The following is a 23,106-nucleotide window of genomic DNA, read 5'->3' on the forward strand; positions in this document are numbered from 1 at the left end:
GTCTGACAAGTCCACATTTCAAATTATATTTGGAAACTGTGGACGTGGTGTCCTCCGGAACAAAGAGGAAAATAAACATCCGGATTGTTATAGGCGCAAAGTTTAAAAACCAGCATCAGTGATGGTATGGGGGTGTATTAGCGCCCAAGGCATGGGTAACTTACACATCTGTGAAGGCACCATTAATGCTGAATGGTCCATACAGGTTTTGGAGCAACATATGTTGTCATCCAAGCAACGTTATCATGGACGCCCATGCTTATTTCAGCAAAACAATGCCAAGCCACGTGTTACAACAGCGTGGCTTCGTAGTAAAAGAGTGCGGGTACTTTCCTGGCCCGCCTGCAGTCCAGACATGTCTCCAATCAAAAATGTGTGGCGGATTATGAAGCGTAAAATACGACAACAAGACCCCTGACTGTTGAACAACTTAAGCTGGACATAAAGCAAGAATGGTAAGTAATTACACTTTCAAAGCTTCAAACATTAGTTTCCTCAGTTCCCAAACGTTTATGGAATGTTGTTAAAAGAAAATGTGATGTAACACAGTGGTGAACATACCCTTTCCCAAGTACTTTGGCACGTGTTGCAGCCATGAAATTCTATGTTAATTATTATTTGCAAAAAAAAAAAAAAGTTTATGAGTTTGAACATAAAATATCTTGTCTTTGTAGTGCATTCAATTGAATATGGGTTGAAAAGGATTTGCAAATCATTGTATTCCATTTATATTTACATCTATCGCAATTTCCTAACTCATATGGAAACAGGGTTTTTTACATTTATATATATATATATATATATATATATATATATATATATATATATATATATATTGCATTCTATTTTAGTTACTGATGTGTACTGTTTTTGTACTTATATTGAATATTATTGTTTCTCGATTGTTTGTAAATGTTGCAGTTTATAAATAAAGGTTTATAAAATTCAATAAAAAAACACACCCATTTGTTCGTTTTTACATTTAAAACCAACATTAAAACGGGTAACTATATTTAAAAAAAAAAGTACTTTATATTGGTAGCCACAGAAAATAACGTGGTAGGCCACATTTGGCCCGTGGGCCTTAAGTTTGATACCTGCAACCCAAAGTGTGTGAGGACTGCTGAATGGTAGACACGGAGCCAGATTAAGGATCAGTGTTTTGTAACGAAGGTTGTTTTTTTTCCCTTTGCTGGCTATTATTAGCCGCCGAGGCCTGGGCGAGCGCGTGGAGGAGGAGGAGTAGGAGGCGGAGGAGGACGCATATACAGACGACGGCTAGTGCTGCAGCTCTGCACCGTCACTGAGGAGGAATTATTGCTCGCGACTTGTGAATGATTCCACCAATGCCCCGGGGATGACGCTCAATACGCCTAGCGGCCAGCAGGTGCGACACCGCATCCGGTGGAGACGTGCTTTGTGTCTCCTCGTCTCTCTGCAAACCCCCTGCGCCACTTCCTTGCATTACGGTAAGAGGACGCCCCACTTCTTATGCGGAGGCTTCTTGATGCATGTTTGGGTTTTTTATTCCAATAATCCTTGAACGCTAATCGATGTTGTTTGGCGCTGATTGCTTGCAGACGCAGAGTCGGAGTGTTACGTAACGCGTGATGCGGCACGACCTCGGCACTAGACCGCCTGGCTGCAGGGTGGAGGGACTGTGCGGTCCTTCTGGTAGGAAACAACATTTTATTGTCTCTCACCTGCACGTCGACTGTCAGATAATCGATACATAAAAATACAGATAATGGATTAAATACAGTGTTTGTGGTCATGAGTCACGTGACACGTTGGCTTATGACGCTGTCTGGTCCGTGCAGTCAATGACGGATCTTTTTATGAATGGCGGACAGTGCGAGTGAAGATGAGGCATCTCCTGTGTCATAAACCAATGGTTTTCAACCTTTTCTGAGCCGAGGAGGCTCACCACCTGCAGAAATAATTCAGAAATGAAACTTAGTCGACAATAAAAAGTCGTTGTCACAATAGTTGGATATGACTTTAAAGCAGGGGTCGGGAACCTTTTTGGCTGAGATAGCCATCCATCCATCCATTTTCTACCGCTTATTCCCTTTGGGATCGCGGGGGGCGCTGGTGCCTATCTCAGCTACGATCGGGCGGAAGGCGGAGTACACCCTGGACAAGTCGCCAACTCATCACAGGCTGAGATAGCCATTAAAGCCAAATATTTCAAAATGTATTACCGTGAAAGCCATAAGCCACAAGTGCGATAGAAAACAGATGGATGGATTAAAATGCATGAGAATGTTTTGTATTTTCAGTGTTATCTTTAGCACTGTGATTACTAGCGGAATTATTCATAATCATCGTGTTAAGCAATGTCTGCTAAGATTTATCTGAGAGCCAAATGCAGTCATCAAAAAAGCCACATCTGGCTCGTGAACCAAAGGTTCCCTACTCCTGCTTCAAAGCATAAGAATCATGCATGACTATAGTGAATATGTGTGTGTATGTGTATATATATATATATATATATATATATATATATATATATATACACACACACACTAGTCATGCATGCTTACACAATAGTTGGATATGACTTTAAAGCATATATATGTATATTAATATACATATATATATATATATATATATATATATATATATATATATAGATATATATACACACATATATATTAGGGGTGTAACGGTACACAAAAATTTGGGTTCGGTACGTACCTCGGTTCAGAGGTCACGGTTCGGTTCATTTTCGGTACAGTAAGAAAAAAACTAAATATACATTTTTTTTATTATTTATTTGACAAATTTGCTAAATCTTCCACCAAAAATATTTTGATGTGAAGTAATCGGAAACTTGGATAGGTCAATAATTCATAATAACATTGATTTTGATTCAATATAATGTCTTTTTAGCAATGACAGTTTGAAAGAAAAAAACAGCTTTGTTAATTAGACAATGTTGCAACTTTTTCTAAATTACATTTAGCCTTTAAGCTTTTTTATTTCACTTTTGTTTATGTTTTTGTTTATTTTAAAAGTATTTTTAGAATGGGCCATGGGCTTTTAAAACATTAGGTGTGTGCCGCAAATGGCCTCCGGGGCGCACTTTTGACACCCCTGCTATTGATATTAAAAAATTAAATCAGAGCCTGGCGACACCTGCATGTTTATCATAACTCTCTCGCTCTGTCTGTCTCTGTCCCTCCCTAACGAATGCTACTGTGTGCACAAATTGTCTTGTTTTGAACCCCTTCTTAAACTTGAACGTACATTGAAAATACACGCAACCCTAACTTAAAATGCAGGACATTTGAGGCATTTAAGAAACTCCACCCGGACAGCCCGGCAAAAGAGGACATGTCCGGTGCAAAGAGGAGGTATGGTCAGTCTATCATAGCCCCGTCGTTGCTAGCATGGTGTGTGTTGTTGTTTTTTTGATTGATTGAAACTTTTACTAGTAGATTGCACAGTACAGTACATATTCTGTACAATTGACCACTAAATGGTAACACCCCAATAAGTATTTCAACCTGTGTTAAGTCGGGGTCCACGTTAATCAATTCATGGTGCCTCGTAGGGGTGCAACGGATCAAAAAAACTCATGGATTGCATCATTTTTTAAGGATCAGAAGAAAAAAAAAAAAAAGACAAGACAAGACGAATAAACAGAAGTTTTGCCGTTTTGTTTTGTAACACTTTTAAATTATTAAATTAAAATATATAAAATCTAGTTCAAGTGCACAAGGCATAATATATTCTTTTTAACAAAATTAATGAAAAACAGTGCCACATAAAAAGGGATTTCTCCTTTCCTCCACTGCTTGTGTCAGTACCTGCACAAGGTGACTCTCGTAGAGGTGGCGTGTCTTCACATCTCCCACTCTGCTGTGATGAAATGAGCGCTTATGGTCACATAGTTCCCCTGGACCTCCACCCTTCTGTCGTGAGCGCAACAGATGTCGTTCGGGATAGTTCGTCCACAACTTTTTTCTTCTCTTGCTCATAAAAATCTGGCAAAATCTTAGCGTTGAAGTTGGTGCGAGACGGGATGTCGTAATGTGGCTGAAGCAGTGGCGTCGCCAGACAGATTTCACTGGGGCACGTGCCCTAGTGTTGATATGCTGTGCCCCAGTAAAAAATTCACCAATAAAAGAAAACGCTTCAGAGTTTTAAGTCTACATAACATAGACAACAGCGCACATACTACTTAGTATGGTAATTGATTGCTACTGTATTCACTCCACGTAATAATGAGCACATGGCTAATTAATATGGTAATTTATTCACGTGTGGATGAGACTTCAGTTGAGAGAGAGAGAGAGAGAGAGAGAGGGGATGCAAATCACTGCTGAGGTAGGTAACGTTAGCCAACAACAATTTGTTAATTATATTATTTTGATTTTAATTTGACTCAAACTGTAACTCCTAGATGGATATCAGAAAGTTATTCGCCCGCAGCAGGGAAGAAGCAGCGAGGAATGAGAGATGTAAGTGAAGTCCTAGCTAGCTAGGCAACATCATTGTCTTAAGTTGATGCTAAGTTAGCTGATGTTATTCCTTGTATCAAGACAAACTTATTCATTTGCTGCACGAGCTGTCGGGGGAATTTCCAATGAACATGAAACATAATGTTGGTTATTGTCTGCTGGTTCTGCATCAATGATGATTTGGAGTAAGCATGTGTGAGTTGAGTGCTTCTCAAATGGTTTATCTTCAGGAAGAAAAACATGTTTCCATATTATCAAGTCGTGAGCCAAATTTTTAAATCATTCAAGTTTATTTCACAGAAAAATAGCACAGTAGACTTGTCTTGTTAATCGGTGTGACTTTGACTAAAATTATCTTGTTTTGTCACCAGAAAATTGGCTACAGCTAAAGCATCTGGTTTTGTTTCTAAAAAAAATAGTAACATTTCTTTATTTGTTTTCAGAAAGATGGCTGAAAATATCGGGTTTTGTTGCCCCATTTCGATTAAAAAAATATATATTTCCATGTCTGTCCTGAGTCCTCCTCCAACTTGTTAGTCGGTTTGCCTTCTGCTAAAATACTCACTAATAGTCACTAGAAAAATGGCTAAAAATATCTGGTTTTGTTGCCACAATTTGATTTTTTTCTCCCTAAACTTTTTTTTTTTTCATGCACACATCTGACTGCGACTCACTGAAAATGACACACAATCCACTTTTATGTCACGACCCAGCAGTTGGGAACCACTGGTCAACTGTATAACAGTTACTGTAATATTTCCATGTCTGTCCAGAGTGATTGACCACTCTGCAAAAATGAAAACGAGACGTTACAGTTTACTTCTCAGAAAATGATTCCCTGAACAGACACACAACAGTTGTTCATTTATTCTACTACTGTGGCTTTATTGTTTTGTGTATATTTTATAGTTTTGTGTATCTGAAATAGGATTAGCCACATTGCCATAAATGGAAATTAAATAATATAAAAAAACCCAGAGATGTAGGGGTGCTTTTTTGTTTTGTTTTACTTTTGTAGATGTTAAATTTGCAGATGATTACTGCAATATATATTTCAAAAAGATTCATTGCTCTTTCTTTTTGCTTTTATGAGTAGCAGTTTAGAAGTCTGGAGTAAAACAGTGCACAAGTAGGTCAAATGCATTAGTTAATTTCAGGTGGTTAATCAAAGATCCATACAACATAATCTGATATGATTTCATAGTTTAAAGCAGTATTTATGTATTTTTTATGATAAATAAGTGCTAAAAATGTTTTTGCATGCGCGCTTTGCACGCTCACATGAATTATTTTGTGTCCCAGGTGTGCCCCAGTAGAGTATTAGGTCTAGTGACGCCCCTGGGCTGAAGCACTTTCAGCAAGTGTTTAAAACCCTCGTTTTGCACAATGGAGTCCGCACCTATATAAACACCAATTAAATGTCACGGCGCGTTCAAGTTCCTCCGTTACTCCGCTCGCCATTACCACGCTGTGTGAACAACTTTTTTATTTTTTTTCATAAATCAAATCGCGGATCACGTGTGTGCCGAATCGAAGATATTGATCCGAACGGATCACAGATCAATGTTGATCTGTTGCACCACTAGTGCCTCGGTGTGCATTGTTTACAAAACGTGCGCAACTTAATATGTCCGTGTCGTTCGGTACACTTCCGAACCGTACCGAAACCCCCGTACCGAATCGGTTCAATTCAAATACACGTACCGTTATATATACTATATACTTTTAAAGGGAAAATCAATTGAAAAATTACTTTCATCTTAATTATGATCATGATTTCTGGTTATATTAGGGACACCACTGCCTGTCCATTCATCCCCCTGGAGTTCTGGATGCTACAAACAAGGGACCCCCAAAATGTTTGCACTTTATACTTTTTCAATCAAAACTCCAGTGGGAGAATTGCACTTTTTTTGTAATTGTGCCCATCATTCCCAAACATTATGTAAGACAAGAACACAGAAGTTTTTCTGTTTTCATGCGTTCGAACTCGTAAATAAACATTATTACAAGTCTGCCAACTATGGAGTCAGTGGGAGGTCCTCTATTCCACGAAAAAACATTGAAAAATCGTCACCAATACTCTATTTACATTCCATGACCTGAATATTAGAGCATTAGCGAAGTTGTTGTTATAAGCACTAACGTTAAAGGACTCCTTTTTGCGCCGCATTGACCATAGAGTAACCCAGCAGGCAGAAAACATTGAAACTACGATGTAGTCCTGACCTTGAGCAACTTAAAGCTAACGTTGAAACAACATGCTTTTTTACAACGTTTATTCAATATCAGGTTATGACATTGATTTGACCGTTGAAATTTGGTCATTTCCCAACCAATATTCTACAACACATGTACAACATTGAAACAACATGCTTTTTTGACGACATCTAAACAATGTTGGATTCTGACGTCGATTTGTCATTGAAATTTTCCAATCAATATTCTACAACACAAATACAACGTTGACACAACATGCTTTTTGACAACGTATAATCAATGTCAGGTTTTGACGTTGACTTGACCGTTGGAATTTGGTCATTTCCCAACCAATATTCTACAACACAATTACAACGTTGAAACAAAATGCTTTTTGACAACGTATAATCAATGTCAGGTTTTGACGTTGATTTGACCGTTGAAATTTGGTCATTTCCCAACCAATATTCAACAACACAAATACAACGTTGAAACAACATGCTTTTTGACAACGTTTACTCAATGTCAGGTTCTGACGATTTGACATTGAATTTTGGTCATTTCCCAACCGATATTCCATCCATCCCTTTTCTACCGCTTGTCCCTTTCGGGGTCGTGGGGGGTGCTGGAGCCTATCTCACATTCTACAACACAAATACAACATTGAAACAACATGCTTTTTGACAGTGTTTGTTCAATGTCAGGTTGTGACAGTGTTTGTTCAATGTCAGGTTGTGACATTGATTTGACCATTGAAATTTGGTCATTTCCCAACCAATATTCTACAACACAAATACAACGTTGAAACAACATGCTTTTTGACAACATTTAATCAATTGTGATGCTGATTTGACCATTGAATGATTAGTTTAAGTGCTATTTTAAGTTAAGGAACATTTAGAACATTGATAGCAAATTCATCAGATGAAATAAAACATTTTCTGACAAAGCCGCGGCAAATTGGGAGGTTTTAGCCAACAAACTCCTGTCAGGACTGAGGAGGCGGCCATGCTACACTGGTCCTTCTTCTTGCTGTCGCCACAGGTGGCTTTTGACAGACTTGGACATGGACTATGAGAGGCCAAACGTTGAAACCATCAAGTGCGTGGTGGTGGGAGACAACGCTGTGGGGAAGACACGCCTCATCTGCGCCAGGGCCTGCAACGCCACGCTCACACAGTACCAGCTGCTGGCCACACACGTGCCCACAGTCTGGGCCATAGACCAGTACAGAGTCTGTCAGGAGGTAAGAAGAACTAACCCACTCGAAGATTACAGTGAAAGTATTCACTTATTTCCAATGTGAAAACATTTCTTTACAGCTCTTTGCACATTTTTAAAAATGTGAAAAAACTAAGAGCAATCACACATGAAAATGTATTTACTGTCTTGTTGGCCATGAAGCTCAAAGGTCAAATAAACTTTGTCTCAACATCACTTTAAACCAACAACCCTCAACATATGTGTATATATATATATATATATATATATATATATATATATATATATATATATATATATATGTATATGTACAACCCTCATTTGTTTGTTATAGAGTGATTGGAGCACATACTTGGTCACAAAAAACATTCATAAAGTCTGCTTCTTTTATAAATTTATTATGGGTCTACTAAAAATGTGAGCAAATCTGCTGGGTCAAAAGTATACATACAGCAATGTTAATATCTGCTTCCATGTCCCTTGGCATGTTTCACTGCAATAAGGTAGCCATCCACAAGCTTCTGGCAAGCTTCTACTTGAATTTTCGACCACTCCTCTTTACAAAATCGGTGCAGTTCAGCTAAATGTGGATGGATTTGTCACTTCAGCATTATCCACACGTTTAATTCAGGACTTTGGGAAGGCCATTCTAAAACCTTCATTCTAGCCCGATTTAGCCATTCCTTTACCACTTTTGACATGTGTTTGGGGTCATTGTCCTGTTGGAACACCCAACTGTGCCCAAGACCCAACCTCCGGGCTGATGATTTTAGGTTGTCCTGAAGAATTTGTTGGTAAGCCTCCTTTTTTATTGTCCCATTTAAAGCACCATTTCCCTTGACAGCAAAACAGGCCCAGAGCATAATACTACCACCACCATGATTGACAGTTGGAATGGTGTTCCTGGGATTAAAGGCTTCACCTTTTCTCCTCCAAACATATTGCTGGACATTGTGGCCAAACGGCTCCATTTTTGTTTCATCTGACCTCACATGGACAGAGATAATACCTTCTGCAGGAAAGTTCTGTCAGGTCTGGACCTTATATACGGACAGGTGTGGACCTTGTATACAAACAGGTGTGGAACTTATATACAGACAGATGTGTGCCTTATATACATACAGGTGTGGACCTTGTATACAGACAGGTGTGTGGATCTTATATACAAACAGGTGTGAACCTTATAGACAGGTGTAAACCTTATTTACAGATATGTGTGTGGACCTTATATACAGAGAGGTATGTGCCTTATATACAGACAGGTGTGGATCTTATTTACAGACAGGCGTGGACCCGATATAAAGACAGGTGTGGACCTTATATACAGACAGGTGTGGACCTTATATACAGACAGGTGTGTGGACCTCCTGTACACACAGATGTGTGGACCTTATATACAGACAGGTGTGTGGACCTTATGTACACACAGATGTGTCGACCTTATTTACAGACAGGTGTGTGTGGACCTTATATACAGACAGGTGTGTCGTACCTTATTTACTCACAGATGTGTGTGTGTGGACCTTATATACAGACAGGTGTGTGGACCTTTATATACAGACAGGTGTGTGGACCTTATGTACACACAGTTGTGTGGACCTTATATACAGACAGGTGTGTGGACCTTATGTACTCACAGATGTGTCGACCTTATTTACAGACAGGTGTGTGTGGACCTTATATACAAACAGATGTGTCGTACCTTATTTACTCACAGGTGTGTGTGTGCACCTTATATACAGACAGGTGTGTGGACCTTATTTACACACACCTGTGTGGACCTTATATACAGACAGGTGTGTGGACCTTATATACAGACAGGTGTGTGGACCTTATATACAGACAGGTGTGTGGACCTTATATACAGACAGGTGTGAACCTTATATACAGACAGGTGTGTGGACCTTATATACAGACAGGTGTGTGGACCTTATATACAGACAGATGTGTGGACCTTTATATATAGACAGGTGTGTGGACCTTATATACAGACAGGTGTGTGGACCTAATATACAGACAGGTGTGTGGACCTTATATACAGACAGATGTGTGGACCTTATATACAGACAGATGTGTGGACCTTTATATATAGACAGGTGTGTGGACCTTATGTACACACACCTGTGTGGACCTTTATATACAGACAGGTGTGTGGACCTTTATATACAGACAGGTGTGTGGACCTTATACACAGACAGGTGTGTGGACCTTATATACAGACAGGTGTGGACCTTATATACAGACAGGTGTGTGGACCTTATATACAGACAGGTGTGTGGACCTTATATACAGAAAGGTATGTGGACCTTATATACAGACAGGTGTGTGGACCTTATATACAGACAGGTGTGTGGACCTTATATACAGACAGGTGTGTGGACCTTATATACAGACAGGTGTGTGGACCTTATATACAGACAGATGTGTGGACCTTTATATATAGACAGGTGTGTGGACCTTTATATACAGACAGGTGTGTGGACCTAATATACAGACAGGTGTGTCGACCTTATATACAGACAGATGTGTGGACCTTATATACAGACAGGTGTGTGGACCTTTATATATAGACAGGTGTGTGGACCTTTATATACAGACAGGTGTGTGGACCTAATATACAGACAGGTGTGTCGACCTTATATACAGACAGATGTGTGGACCTTATATACAGACAGGTGTGTGGACCTTTATATATAGACAGGTGTGTGGACCTTTATATACAGACAGGTGTGTGGACCTTATATACAGACAGGTGTGTGGACCTTTATATATAGACAGGTGTGTGGACCTTTATATACAGACAGGTGTGTGGACCTTATATACAGACAGGTGTGTGGACCTTATATACAGACAGATGTGTGGACCTTTATATATAGACAGGTGTGTGGACCTTTATATACAGACAGGTGTGTGGACCTAATATACAGACAGGTGTGTCGACCTTATATACAGACAGATGTGTGGACCTTATATACAGACAGGTGTGTGGACCTTTATATATAGACAGGTGTGTGGACCTTATATACAGACAGATGTGTGGACCTTTATATATAGACAGGTGTGATGACCTTATATACAGACAAGTGTGTGGACCTTTATATACAGACAGGTGTGTGGACCTTATATACAGACAGGTGTGTGGACCTTATATACAGACAGGTGTGTGGACCTTATATACAGAAAGGTATCTGGACCTTATATACAGACAGGTGTGTGGACCTTAAATGTAGATAGGTGTGGACCTTATATACAGACAGGTGTGTGGACCTTATATACAGACAGGTGTGTGGACCTTATATACAGACAGGTGTGTGGACCTTATATACAGACAGGTGTGTGGACCGTATATACAGACAGGTGTGTGGACCTTATATACAGACAGGTGTGTGGACCTTAAATGTAGACAGGTGTGTGGACCTTATATACAGACAGGTGTGTGGACCTTATATACAGACAGGTGTGTGGACCTTATATACAGACAGGTGTGTGGACCTTAAATGTAGACAGGTATGTGCCTTTCCAAATCATGTCTAACCAACTGAATTTACCACGGCTGGACTCCAGTGAAGCTGTAGGAACATCTCAAGGATCTACCTGAGTTCCCTTTTGAGCTCCATTGCAAATGCTGTGAAGACTTATATACATGTGACTTCTTTTTTATTTTTTTTATTTTGAGTACATTTGTTGTAAAAACAATTTTCTCATTTTGTCATAATGGGGTATTGTGTGTAGAATTTTGAGGACACAATTGAATGTATTCCATTGTGTAATAGGAAAATGTGGGATAAGGTGAAGCGCGATGAATACTTTAGGGATGCACTGTATGACAACTTCTGATCTCTCAGGTTTTGGAACGCTCCAGAGACGTGGTTGACGATGTCAGTGTGTCCCTTCGTCTCTGGGACACCTTTGGAGACCACCACAAGGACAGACGTTTTGCATACGGCAGGTGAGAGCGACGTAAAGGTTTATTTAGGTGACTGTTTGTAATCATGCACCATCTTCCATGCAGGTCTGATGTGGTGGTGTTGTGTTTCTCCATTGCCAACCCCAACTCTCTGTACCACGTGAAGACCATGTGGTACCCTGAGATCAAACACTTCTGCCCCCGGGCGCCCGTCATCCTGGTGGGATGTCAGCTGGACCTACGCTACGCTGACCTGGAGGCAGTGAACAGGGCGCGCAGGCCGCTCGCTCGGTAGGAGAAATCACCTTCTGAGAGATAAACACTTTGAAAAAAAACATCAAACACCAAACGTAACATACACTGAATTGCCAAAAGTATTTGGCCACCCATCCAAATGATGAGAATCACTAATCACTTGGCCCCCGGCCACAGGTGTATCAAATCAAGCACTTAGGCATGGAGACAGTTTCTACAAACATTTGTGAAAGAATGAGCCGCTCTAAGTGATTTCCAGCGTGGAACTGTCAAAGGATGCCACCTGTGCAACAAATCCAGTCGTGAAATGGCCTCTCTCCTAAATATTCCAAAGTCAACTGTGGGCTTTATTATAGGAAAAGTGAAGAGTTTGGGAACAACAGCAAGTCAGCACCAAGTGGTAGGCCACGTAAATCGACAGAAGTCAGCATAGTGCAAAGACTTTCTGCACAGTCAGTTGCTACAGAGCTCCAAACTTCATGTCACCTTCCAATTAGCCCACCTACAGTACGCAGAGAGCTTCATGGAATGTGTTTCCATGGCCGAGCAGCTGCATTTAAGCCATACATCACCAAGTCCAATGCAAAGCGTGGGATGCAGTAGTGTAAAGCACGTCGCCACTGGACTCTCGAGCAGTGGAGACGCCTTCTCTGGAGTGATGAATTCTGCTTTTCCATCTGGCAATCTGATGGACCAGTCTGGGTATGGAGGTTGTCAGGAGAACGCTACATTTCGGACTGCATTGTGTTGAGTGTGAAATTTGGTTGAGGAGGAATTATGGTGTGGGAGTGTTTTTCAGGAGTTGGGCTTGGCCCATTGGTTCCAGTGAAAGTAACTTTGAATGCTCCAGGATACCGAAACATTTTGGACAATTCCATGCTCCCAGCCTTGTGGGGAACAATTTGGAGCGGGCCCCTTCCTCTTCCAACATGACTGTGCACCAGTGCACAAAGCAAGGTTAATAAAAATGTGGATGACAGCGTCTGGTGTGGATAAACTTGACTGGCCTGCACAGAGTCCTGACCTGAACCCGATAGAACACCTTTGGGATGAATTAGAATGGAGACTGAGAGCCAGGCTTCCTCCACCAACATCAGTGTGTCACCTCACCAATGCACTTTTGGAAGAATGGTGGAAAATTGCTATAAACACACAACCTTGTAGACAGCCTTCCAAGAAGAGTTGAAGCTGTATTAGCTGCAAAAGGTGGACCGACATCATATTGAACCCTATGGGTTAGGAATGGGTTGGCACTTCAACTTCATATGTGAGTCAAGGCAGGTGGCCAAATACTTTTGGCAATATAATGTACATGGAATACTTAAAAACTGTAATTCAATTGAATCAAATATCTATGTTGTCATTGCACTTCAAAACAAATACAACTAGATTGATTTTCCGCTTAAGCGTATAAGAGCAGAATACGACACAGTTTACAGAAATAATGAGTTCTACCTATGGGTTTGAGACTGGGAAGGAAAAGGTAAACACCTACAGTTTTAGCACATGTCACCACACACGAGGTCTGTCTCAATATCATCCAACCATCCATTTTCTACCGCTTGTCCCTTTCGGGGGCGCCGGGGCTGCTTGAGCCTACCTCAGCTGCATTTGGGCGGAAGGCGGGGTACATCCTGGATAAGTCGCCGCCTCTTTGCAGTGTCCCGTAACCAATATTTACAAAAAAAGCAACGACAAAAAAAACAAACAAACATTTTGGTACCGGTACCAAAATGTATTTTGATACTTTTCTAAATAAAGGAGACCACAAAAAATGTCATTTTTGTCTTTATTTGAAAAAAAAATCTTAGGGTACATTAAACACATATTTGTTATTGCAATCCAAGAACGTATGTTCATTCAAACAAAAATGTGCCTCAAAACATTGCAACATTAAAAAAAAAGCTGCCGCGAATTCAGGCATTTTACTGCAGCAATTACGAAAAAAGCTTGCAAAATCCTGGCCGGATGAATAGACAAAGTTTAAAGGTCCAGAAATAATTTTTTCAAACAGTCAAAGGTTGACTTTTATATTATTTATTATAGTCGCCAAAATATGGTCAGATTAAGAATAAAAGTCAATTTTATTAGAAGCACCAAAAAATAACACTCTAAATTAAAATAATCTTTTAAAAAGTTGTTTTAATTTAAAGTAATGTATAATTAATTGACCATATTAATTGTATTATTAGTATCGGTCTAAACAATATTGGATTATATCGGATTGCACATAAAATCTGCATTAGGAGCTCCAACAAAAGCAGCCCTTTAACATCTAAATGTCCTCCAATGAGCACACAAAGGATTTTTTTTCCTGCATTTTAAAGGTAAACAAAGTTGACATTATAATGTTGACAGAAAAATACAAAACATTGGTACTCTCTCTACATTTACAGTAATATACTATCAAAATCACAGCAGATTTTACTGTGAAAATCTGGCAACTAAGCTGCCATTTTTTTTATCGTAAAAAAACTGGTAGTTTTTCCATTTACAGTAATGTGTTGTAAAAAAACATAGTACATTTTTACAGTAAAATTCTTACAACTGAGCTGCCATTTTTCACCTCAAAAAACAGTGGTACCATGTTTGCATTGACAGCAACACTCTGTAAAGACAACAACCATAGATTTATGAAAAACTGGCAACTTGGTTGACAAAAAAAAGAAAACAGTGGTTACTCTCTCTACATTTACAGTAATACACTGTAAAATTAACTTTTGTTTTACAGTATATTACTGTAAATGTAGAGAGTACCACTGTTTAGTATTTTTTGTTAACTGAGTTGCCAGTTTTTCTTTACCATATCTGCCAATTGAGCTGCCAATTTTTTATCGTAAAAAAACTGGTACTGTTTTTCCATTTACAGTAATATGATGTGAAAAAAATATTTTTTTTTAGTGTTTGTTAAAGGGGAAAATTAAAATGCATCACCAAGTATGAGGTGAATCCTTACATTTATATTGTAATATTCTTAAGTGGACACCCTGCTTGGTGGTTATGACTAAGTATTAAGTAAAACATTTTTATTTATAAAGTACTTTTCACAGATCAAATGACAAAGTGCTGTACATAACATAGGTGAAGTAAAACAACAATTCAAGGAAAACAACAACATTATAAAAGGTGATTAAAAATGATAGTTAAAAGGTGCATTAACTAAAATATTTACTAAAAAGATAATTTTTTCAAATGTTTCTTCAAAGTGTCAACACAGTCAAGATGAGAGAGGGACTGATGCAAGTTGTTCCAGAGTCTGGGAGCTATAGTCTGGAATACCAGGTTTTAACATGGGGTCTTTAGAAGACTGAAGACCCTGAAGAGTAGGGGCATAACAAGTCAGTGATGTACCTAAAGAGTCAGGACTAAAATCTTCCACTGAATTTGACTAGATGCCAATGAAGACTGGATCGAGCAGGGGTGATATGGACTGGTCTGGGTGTACTGGTCTAAAGTCTGGCAGCTGCATTTTGTAGAGTCTAAAGTCTCTTTAGTGTTGACTTGTTGAGAAGAGAGAAGAAAGCATAGCAGTAGTCAACACGAGATGAAATGAACGTGTGAATGATCATTTCCAGATCCAATTTTGACAGCAAATTTCTCACTTTAAAAATATTTCTGAGGTGATAAAAACAGTTTTTGACCCTCCAAAGACTTGGACTGATCCAAAACAAGTCCAAGGTCACTTGTGTGTTCTTTGTCTTTTGCAGGCCCATTAAGTCCAACGAGATCCTGCCTCCGGAGCGAGGACGGGAGGTGGCCAAAGAGTTGGGAGTGCCGTATTATGAAACCAGTGTTGTCGCTCAGTTTGGAGTCAAGGACGTCTTTGACAACGCCATTCGAGCTGCGCTCATCTCGCGCCGCCACCTGCAGTTTTGGAAATCTCACCTGAGAAATGTGCAGAGGCCTCTTCTTCAGGCCCCCTTTCTTCCGCCAAAACCCCCGCCGCCCATAATTACTGTGCCGCCTCCCCCGACTACCACCGAGGAGCATCCGGTCGGTCTTCTGGAGGACCCCCACTGTGCCGATGTCATTCTCGTGCTCCAGGAACGGCAGAAGATCTTTGCGCACAAAATCTACTTATCCACGTCCTCCTCCAAGTTCTACGACCTCTTCATCATGGACACACAAAACGAGGAGACAGAGAGACCTCCTCGCGGTCCTCTTTCGGGCCGAGAGCTGCTGATGCGCGCCGCCAGCTTCGACGTGTGTGAGACCAGCGACGAGGGGGACCGGGCCAACCTGAGGGCCTGCACTAGTGACGGCACCCTGAAAGACTCGCAGGGCGGACGGCGGGGACGCCTCCTGTCTTCCTGGAGTCGGGCGTTTGTCAGCATCCAGGAGGAGCTGGTGGACGACCCCATAACGTACAGTCCCAGGCCCATGACCGTGGTGCACATGGACCAGTCAATGCAGCTGGGACCTTTCCGAGCGGTGCTGCGCTACCTGTACACGGGCCAGCTGGACGAGAAGGAGAAGGAGCTCATGCACATCGCACACATCGCAGAGCTGCTGGAGGTGTTCGACCTGCGCATGATGGTGGCCAACATCCTCAACAACGAAGCCTTCATGAACCAGGAAATCACCAAAGCCTTCCACGTGCGCCGCACCAACCGAGTCAAGGAGTGCTTGGCCAAAGGAACCTTTTCTGGTAAGTACGACCCAGCTGGCACACAACATTGAAACTACGTGGAAAACTTGAGTTAGGTCCATGGTGTTGGAAACAACATGCTTTTACCACAAGACCACAAAGCATGACAACAACAACAACAACTAATACCAGTTGACAGTTTTATGAGTGCTGTCTTGACTCCTCTGCCAACCTTGGCCCTGCAGATGTGGTCTTCAAGTTAGACGATGGAACCATCATGGCCCACAAGCCTCTGCTCATCTCCAGCTGTGACTGGATGGCGGCCATGTTTGGCGGACCCTTTGTGGAGAGTTGCACCAAAGAGGTAAGCGATGAAATAAGCAGGAACTAGACCAGGGCATGTATGACGACTTGGCTAAGTATGAACATGAGCTGCACGTTCTCATGAAAGATGTCCCGTCCACATGAAATCTGAAGTCAACCCCCTTGAATTGATTCTACCGCCGTTTGTATGGTTTTGGAGTTAGCACAGGATTAACACGTAGAAGTGACAAATTAGGTATTAGATACCTGGAAGAGTTTTTTATTATTTATTACAGTCGCGATCAAAAGTTTACATACACTTGTAAAGAACATAATGTCATGGCTGTCTTGAGTTTCCAATCATTTCCACAACTCCTATTTTTTTGTGATAGAGTGATTACAACACATACTTGTTGGTCACAAAAAACCTTCATGAAGTTTGCTTCTTTTATGAATTTTTATGGGTCTACTGAAAATGGGAGCAAATCTGCTTGGTCAAAAGTATACATACAACAACATACATGATCAATGTTGGTGATGTAGAAAAGTTACAATCAAACCAAATGAGCTTCATGGCCTCTTAACTTCATGTGAGTGATTATGATTGTTGACTTTTCTGAGCCCATTTAAATATGGCTCATGTGATGCAGTCATTTGACTCGGTTACAAACGCCACAATGGGAAAGTCAAAGGAACTTAGCACAGATCTGAAAAAAATGAATCATTGACTTGAACAAGTCAGGAAAGTCACTTGGAGCCATTTTAAAGCAGCTTAAGGTCGCAAGAGCAACTGTGCAGACAATTGTTGGTAAGTATAAAGTGCATGTCACAGTTTTGTCACTGCCACGATCAGGAAGAAAACGCAAGCTATCACCTGCTGCTGAGAGAAAATTGGTCAGGATGATCAAGAGTCAACCGAAAACCACCAAAAAGCAGGTCTGCAATGAATTGGAAGCTGCTGGAACACAGGTGTCAGTGTCCACAGTCAAGTGTGTTTTACATCGCCATGGACTGAGAGGCTACCATGCAAGAAGCAAGACCTTGGTCCAGAAGCCACATCCTTAAGGCTCGTCTAAAGTTTGCTGCTGATCACATGGACAAAGATAAGACCTTCTGGAGGAAAGTTCGGTGGTCAGATGGAACAAAAATGGTGCTGTTTGGCCACAATAGCCAGCAATGTGTATGGAGGAGAAAAGGTAAGGCCTTTATCCCAAGAACACCAATTCCTACCGTCAAGCATGGTGGTGTTAGTATTATGCTCTAGGCCTGTTTTTATGCCAATGGAACTGGTTCTTTAAATGGGACAATGAAAAACGAGGATTACCTCCAAATTCTTCAGGACGACCTAAAATCATCAGCCCGGAGGTTGGGTCTTGGTCGCAGAACACGCAAAAGCAGGACCAGAAAGTAATGATACAGGGGTGTCAACTCATTTTTGCTCAGGGGCTGCTTTGAGAAAGATATTTTCCAACACTGGCTGGACTAATAAAATTGTGGCATAATAATTTATAAATAAGACAACTTCAAAATATATTTTTTTTTGTTCTATTTCGGCTGAAAATAGAACAAGCACGGTTTTAAAATGTACATGTCACAACTAATCCTCTTGGCAAAACACTTCAAGCTGGTTGAAAATTCAGAGGAAAAAACATGGTGCCATTTCAAAACCGCCATGAAGAACACCAAGAACTTAGACTTGGTCTCAGTGTATCTACAAAGCCATTTAACTTTTAGCACTTCCTGTTTAGCATTCTCATGTGGGCAGTTCACTATCAAAGACGTGTTTGGAAAAACAATCAAGTGCTTCCTCAAACCACCGCATGGGTGACATCCACAACTGCCACAACACATTCATTTATCATCATTCAAATATTACAACTATAATGTAAACAAAACAACTGTCAAAAAATGACACCATCATTGCCAAATTAAAGGTAACGTAACTACAAAGTTAACATGCTAAATTTATTTAACAAATGTAGAAATACACAATTTTACAATGGAGTTCATGGTGCGCATCGTGCCGTCAACCAATTGCCAACGCTGCACGGAACTCTAACTACAAAGATGATGGTCAAGTTGACTTAAGTCTCTGCATCTTACCGTTAGGTAATTTTATCGGTTGAGTGGATTAGATAATTAATTCGCGGGCTGGATCTGGCCAGTGGACCTTGACTTTGACACATAGTGGAGCACATTTCACTGCCTAAGAAGTAGACCACCACTCCACTGTGTACAAGGTGGAATTCAATTTGAGGATGGCAAATGTGCCGTAAGAGAATGACTGTGGTTCAGCTGTTAGTAAAGATGGATTTCTGCATGTTTGTCCAAGGTGCTGTTCCCTAACACCACCCGCAGCTGTATGAGGGCGGTGCTGGAGTATCTCTACACAGGGCGCTTCTGTTCTCGTTCAGACCTGGATGCAATGGAGCTTATAGTTCTTGCCAATCGTCTGTGCCTGCCCCACTTGGTTGCACTGACAGGTAGTGCCTTCTGTTTTATGCCTGGTTCAATGAATGGCCCATGTTGTATTGCACATCGTCTTGCAGAGCTCTACACAGTGACGGTACTCACAGAGGCAGCTATGATGGGGGCTGACATCGACGGGGATGTTCTGGTCTATCTGGACATGGCCCAGGTACTGCAGGCTCCAGGAGTGTCCTGGCACTCAGCAGTAAACATTGTGCTTCCTTACCCACAGTTCCACGGGGCCCAGCAGCTCACTGGCTGGTGCCTTCACCACATCTGCACCAACTACAACAGTGTATGCCGAAAGTTTCCCAGAGACATGAAGGCCAAGTCAGCAGGTAACCTAACCTAACCTAACCCAACCCAATCTAACCTAACCTAACCCGACTCGACATATTCCTCGCCCGAAGTAAACACTGTACAGCAATACAATCCAACATTGGAAGAATAGGAAATAATGTTATGGCTGCTAAGTCAGTGTTGGTTTACTACACTGGTGTCAAACTCAAGGGCCAAGGGACAGTTTTTATGTAGCCCTCGAAAGCCTGGAAATAAAGTGTTTTAGTTTTTCTAACTAAATGTATTCGTTTTTCCATTTTGACAACAAAAAAAAAATACATGTACGACATGAAGTTGCATATCTTTTAAACTTTAATAGTACCGAAATTCCGGACCATAAACTGTTACTTTTTCCCCATCCTTTGAACCATGCGGCTTATATAACAGTGCGACTAATTTAAGGATGTTTCTTCACTAACAGCCATAATGTTTTGTGTTCGATAGTTTGATACCACTGATATGGTTTGTTATTATTTGTGCTATGGCACCATTTTTTGGACACATTTTTCTCACTTCCTGTTTAATACCATGAACACGCAAGTAAGACAGTCCATAACGTTTTTACTCGTATGGATTCTTCATTTATCACTCCAAGCAACACATGTAAGTTTTACAATATAACTAGAACAATTCTCACTTACTAAAGCGTCCCATGTGTGATGTCTGTAGGAGTGTTTTCGTGCACATTTGTACATGCTATCGTAATGTAATCAGGCAAGTGTTGTTAGCATTAGCTAATATGCTAACAGGTTTACTAGTGTCTGTGTTGGTATTGTTAATTTAAAATGGATTTTTTTTTTTTTTTTTTTTCACTTTCACAAATTCCTCAGTAAATTCACCAAAACGTCCCTGTTGAGTTATTGAGTCTGTTTAGCTGATTGGAAAGCTAGCTTGTGCAGCTAGTGGATCCATGACCATGACTTCTGTTTTTTTTGATCAGCCGTTTTACTGCCGTGTTACAGACAGCGTTTGGAAACAATTAAGGTAGATAAATGAACATTTACAAAATACTTCTCTGTAAAAAAAACAATTTGGCAACTTATATTTTTGCAGCTTATAGTCCGTTGCAGCTAATATATGGAAAAATATTTGTTTCTTCTCAAATTCTTTGGGTGTGACTTATATCCTGGTGCGCCATGTAGTCAGGAAAATAAGGTATTTAACTATGCAAAAAACATTACCGTAATTTCTGAGCTATATAGCTTAACGGAATTTTAGCTGCATTTTCCAAATTTTAAAATAAATAAACATTATTCCATACATTAGCCGCACCAGACTATGTACTACAGATATATAAGTTTTTTAAATGAGTTACTTAGACGGAAATATTCTGTAAATGTTTATTTACATACCTTAATTGTTTCCACACTGTATTTGTAACACGGCAGTAAAACGGTTGATCAAACAAAACAGAAGTCATCATCATGGACCCACTAGCTGCCCAAGCTAGCTCTCCAATCAGCTGAACAGACTCAATAACTCCACAGTGACGTTTTGGTGAATTTATGAAAATGAAACAAGAAGTGAAAAATTGTAATTGTAAGTTAATAATAATACTAACACAGACACTTGTAAACATGTTAGCATATTTGCTAATGCGTGCTTGATGACATTACGATAGCACGTAAAAATATGCATGGAAACACTCCTGCAGACATCACACAAGGGACGCTTTAGTAAGCAAGAAATGTTTTAGATATATTGTAAAACTTACAAACAGTTTTGAGCAGATCATTACGGACAAATATTTTTGGTTCAGAGAATTATACAGGAAGTGCATTTTCAACCCGCAGCACCTCAAACTCGTCCAAAAGATGGCGCCATTGCACAAACAATACCACATCTATTTAGTGTATCTGCTTTTTATTTATTTAATGAAAACTATTTGTTAAATACAAAACATTATGCCTGTTAGCCAAGAAAAATCCCCAAATTAGCCGCATGGTTTTACAAGCCACAGGGTTCAAAGTGTGGGGAAAAAAGTAGCGGCTTATACTCCGGAAAATAAAGAATATTGACGTACATGCCCAACATATTTTGAGGTTAAATTATAATTAAGTATTTAGATATGCATCAAATTGTAAGCTGTAAATAAATTTGATTGTAAAAACAAAATAGCAGATAAGTGACCAGAATTCTACTGTAAAAAACATGTGATACATTTACAATAATACATTTACAGCAATACATTTACAGTAAACCATGAAAAAAAGAACTTGCAGAATTTTAACCTCAAATAATAGTAGTCCCCAACTTGTGCTCCCAACCTGACCCTGGTACCTGGTACTCCTAAGCCGAGGTGCCATGTGTTCATTTTATTTTTCAGCTACATTGCTTGTTCCTGAAGCATGTATTTCATCCTTACCACTGCAGAGAACCAGGACTACTTTGAGAAACACCGCTGGCCACCAGTGTGGTACCTGAAGGAGGACGACCACTACAAAAGAGCACGGAAAGAGCGTGACAAGGAGGACTATCTGTATCAGAGGCGCCAGTGTAAACGCAAGTGGCTCTTCTGGAACCTTCCCTCATCCCCCAACTCTAACTCCTCTTCTTCCGGCTCGTCTGCTGTCATCTGAGCAAAGTCTGAGACGGAGCGTCGTGAGTATGTGGATGTGAAGATGTACCGTCCAAACATGGCCGACTAATGGCACCACGGAACACTTCCTGTTCATTGTGGTTATTCCACCACTTTAGGACTATATACGTGTGTGTGTGTGTGTGTGTGTGTGCGTGTGCGTGTGTGCGTGTGTGCGTGTGTGTGTGTGTGTGTGCGTGTGTGCCGTGTGTGCGTGTGTGCGTGCGTGCGTGCGTGCGTGCGTGCGTTCGTGCGTATATACATATATGTGTGGTGACTGTCTGTGCACCAGTCTCACCACTTTAAACAAGGTCACGCACAGGCATCCTCCATGGAGGGATACCCCCCTACCAGAATGATCGTCATACTCGCTTCAAGTGACTGCCGATGATATATACACATACATATATATATATATATATATATATATATATATATATGTATGTGTATATGTATGTATATATATATATACATATATATATATAGAGTATATATGTATACATATACATGTATATACATACATACATATATATATAAATATATATATATATGTATTTATGTATACATATATACTGTATATATATGTATATATATACATATACATATATAAATATATATATATATATATGTATTTATGTATACATATATACTGTATATATATATATATGTATATGTATATATATACACATATACATACATATACACATACATACATACATACAGTACATATGTATATATATATACATTTACACATATACATACATATACATACATACAT

The 23,106-nt window shown here is 40.1% G+C and overlaps 1 protein-coding gene across 2 annotated transcripts; it reads left to right on the forward strand.

The window, feature by feature from the left end:
• Positions 1-1,229: 1,229 nt before the first annotated feature.
• Positions 1,230-22,781, forward strand: LOC133556283 (rho-related BTB domain-containing protein 2-like). 2 transcript variants are annotated; one of them, XM_061906064.1, is made up of 11 exons: positions 1,230-1,469; positions 1,581-1,674; positions 7,713-7,914; positions 11,735-11,838; positions 11,902-12,087; positions 15,759-16,699; positions 16,885-17,003; positions 19,275-19,425; positions 19,492-19,580; positions 19,644-19,749; positions 22,124-22,778. In XM_061906064.1, the coding sequence occupies exons 3-11, from the start codon at positions 7,735-7,737 to the stop codon at positions 22,327-22,329; spliced, it is 2,082 nt and encodes a 693-aa protein (XP_061762048.1). In that variant the 5' UTR covers positions 1,230-1,469; positions 1,581-1,674; positions 7,713-7,734; the 3' UTR covers positions 22,330-22,778. The 2 variants fall into 2 exon arrangements, with proteins under 2 accessions (XP_061762048.1, XP_061762046.1); XM_061906062.1 differs by lacking the exons at positions 1,230-1,469; positions 1,581-1,674 and adding an exon at positions 2,806-4,469 and having other exon boundaries at positions 22,124-22,781.
• Positions 22,782-23,106: the final 325 nt, after the last annotated feature.

The sequence above is a fragment of the Nerophis ophidion genome, linkage group LG07, assembly GCF_033978795.1.
Source record: "Nerophis ophidion isolate RoL-2023_Sa linkage group LG07, RoL_Noph_v1.0, whole genome shotgun sequence".
NCBI lineage: Eukaryota > Metazoa > Chordata > Actinopteri > Syngnathiformes > Syngnathidae > Nerophis > Nerophis ophidion.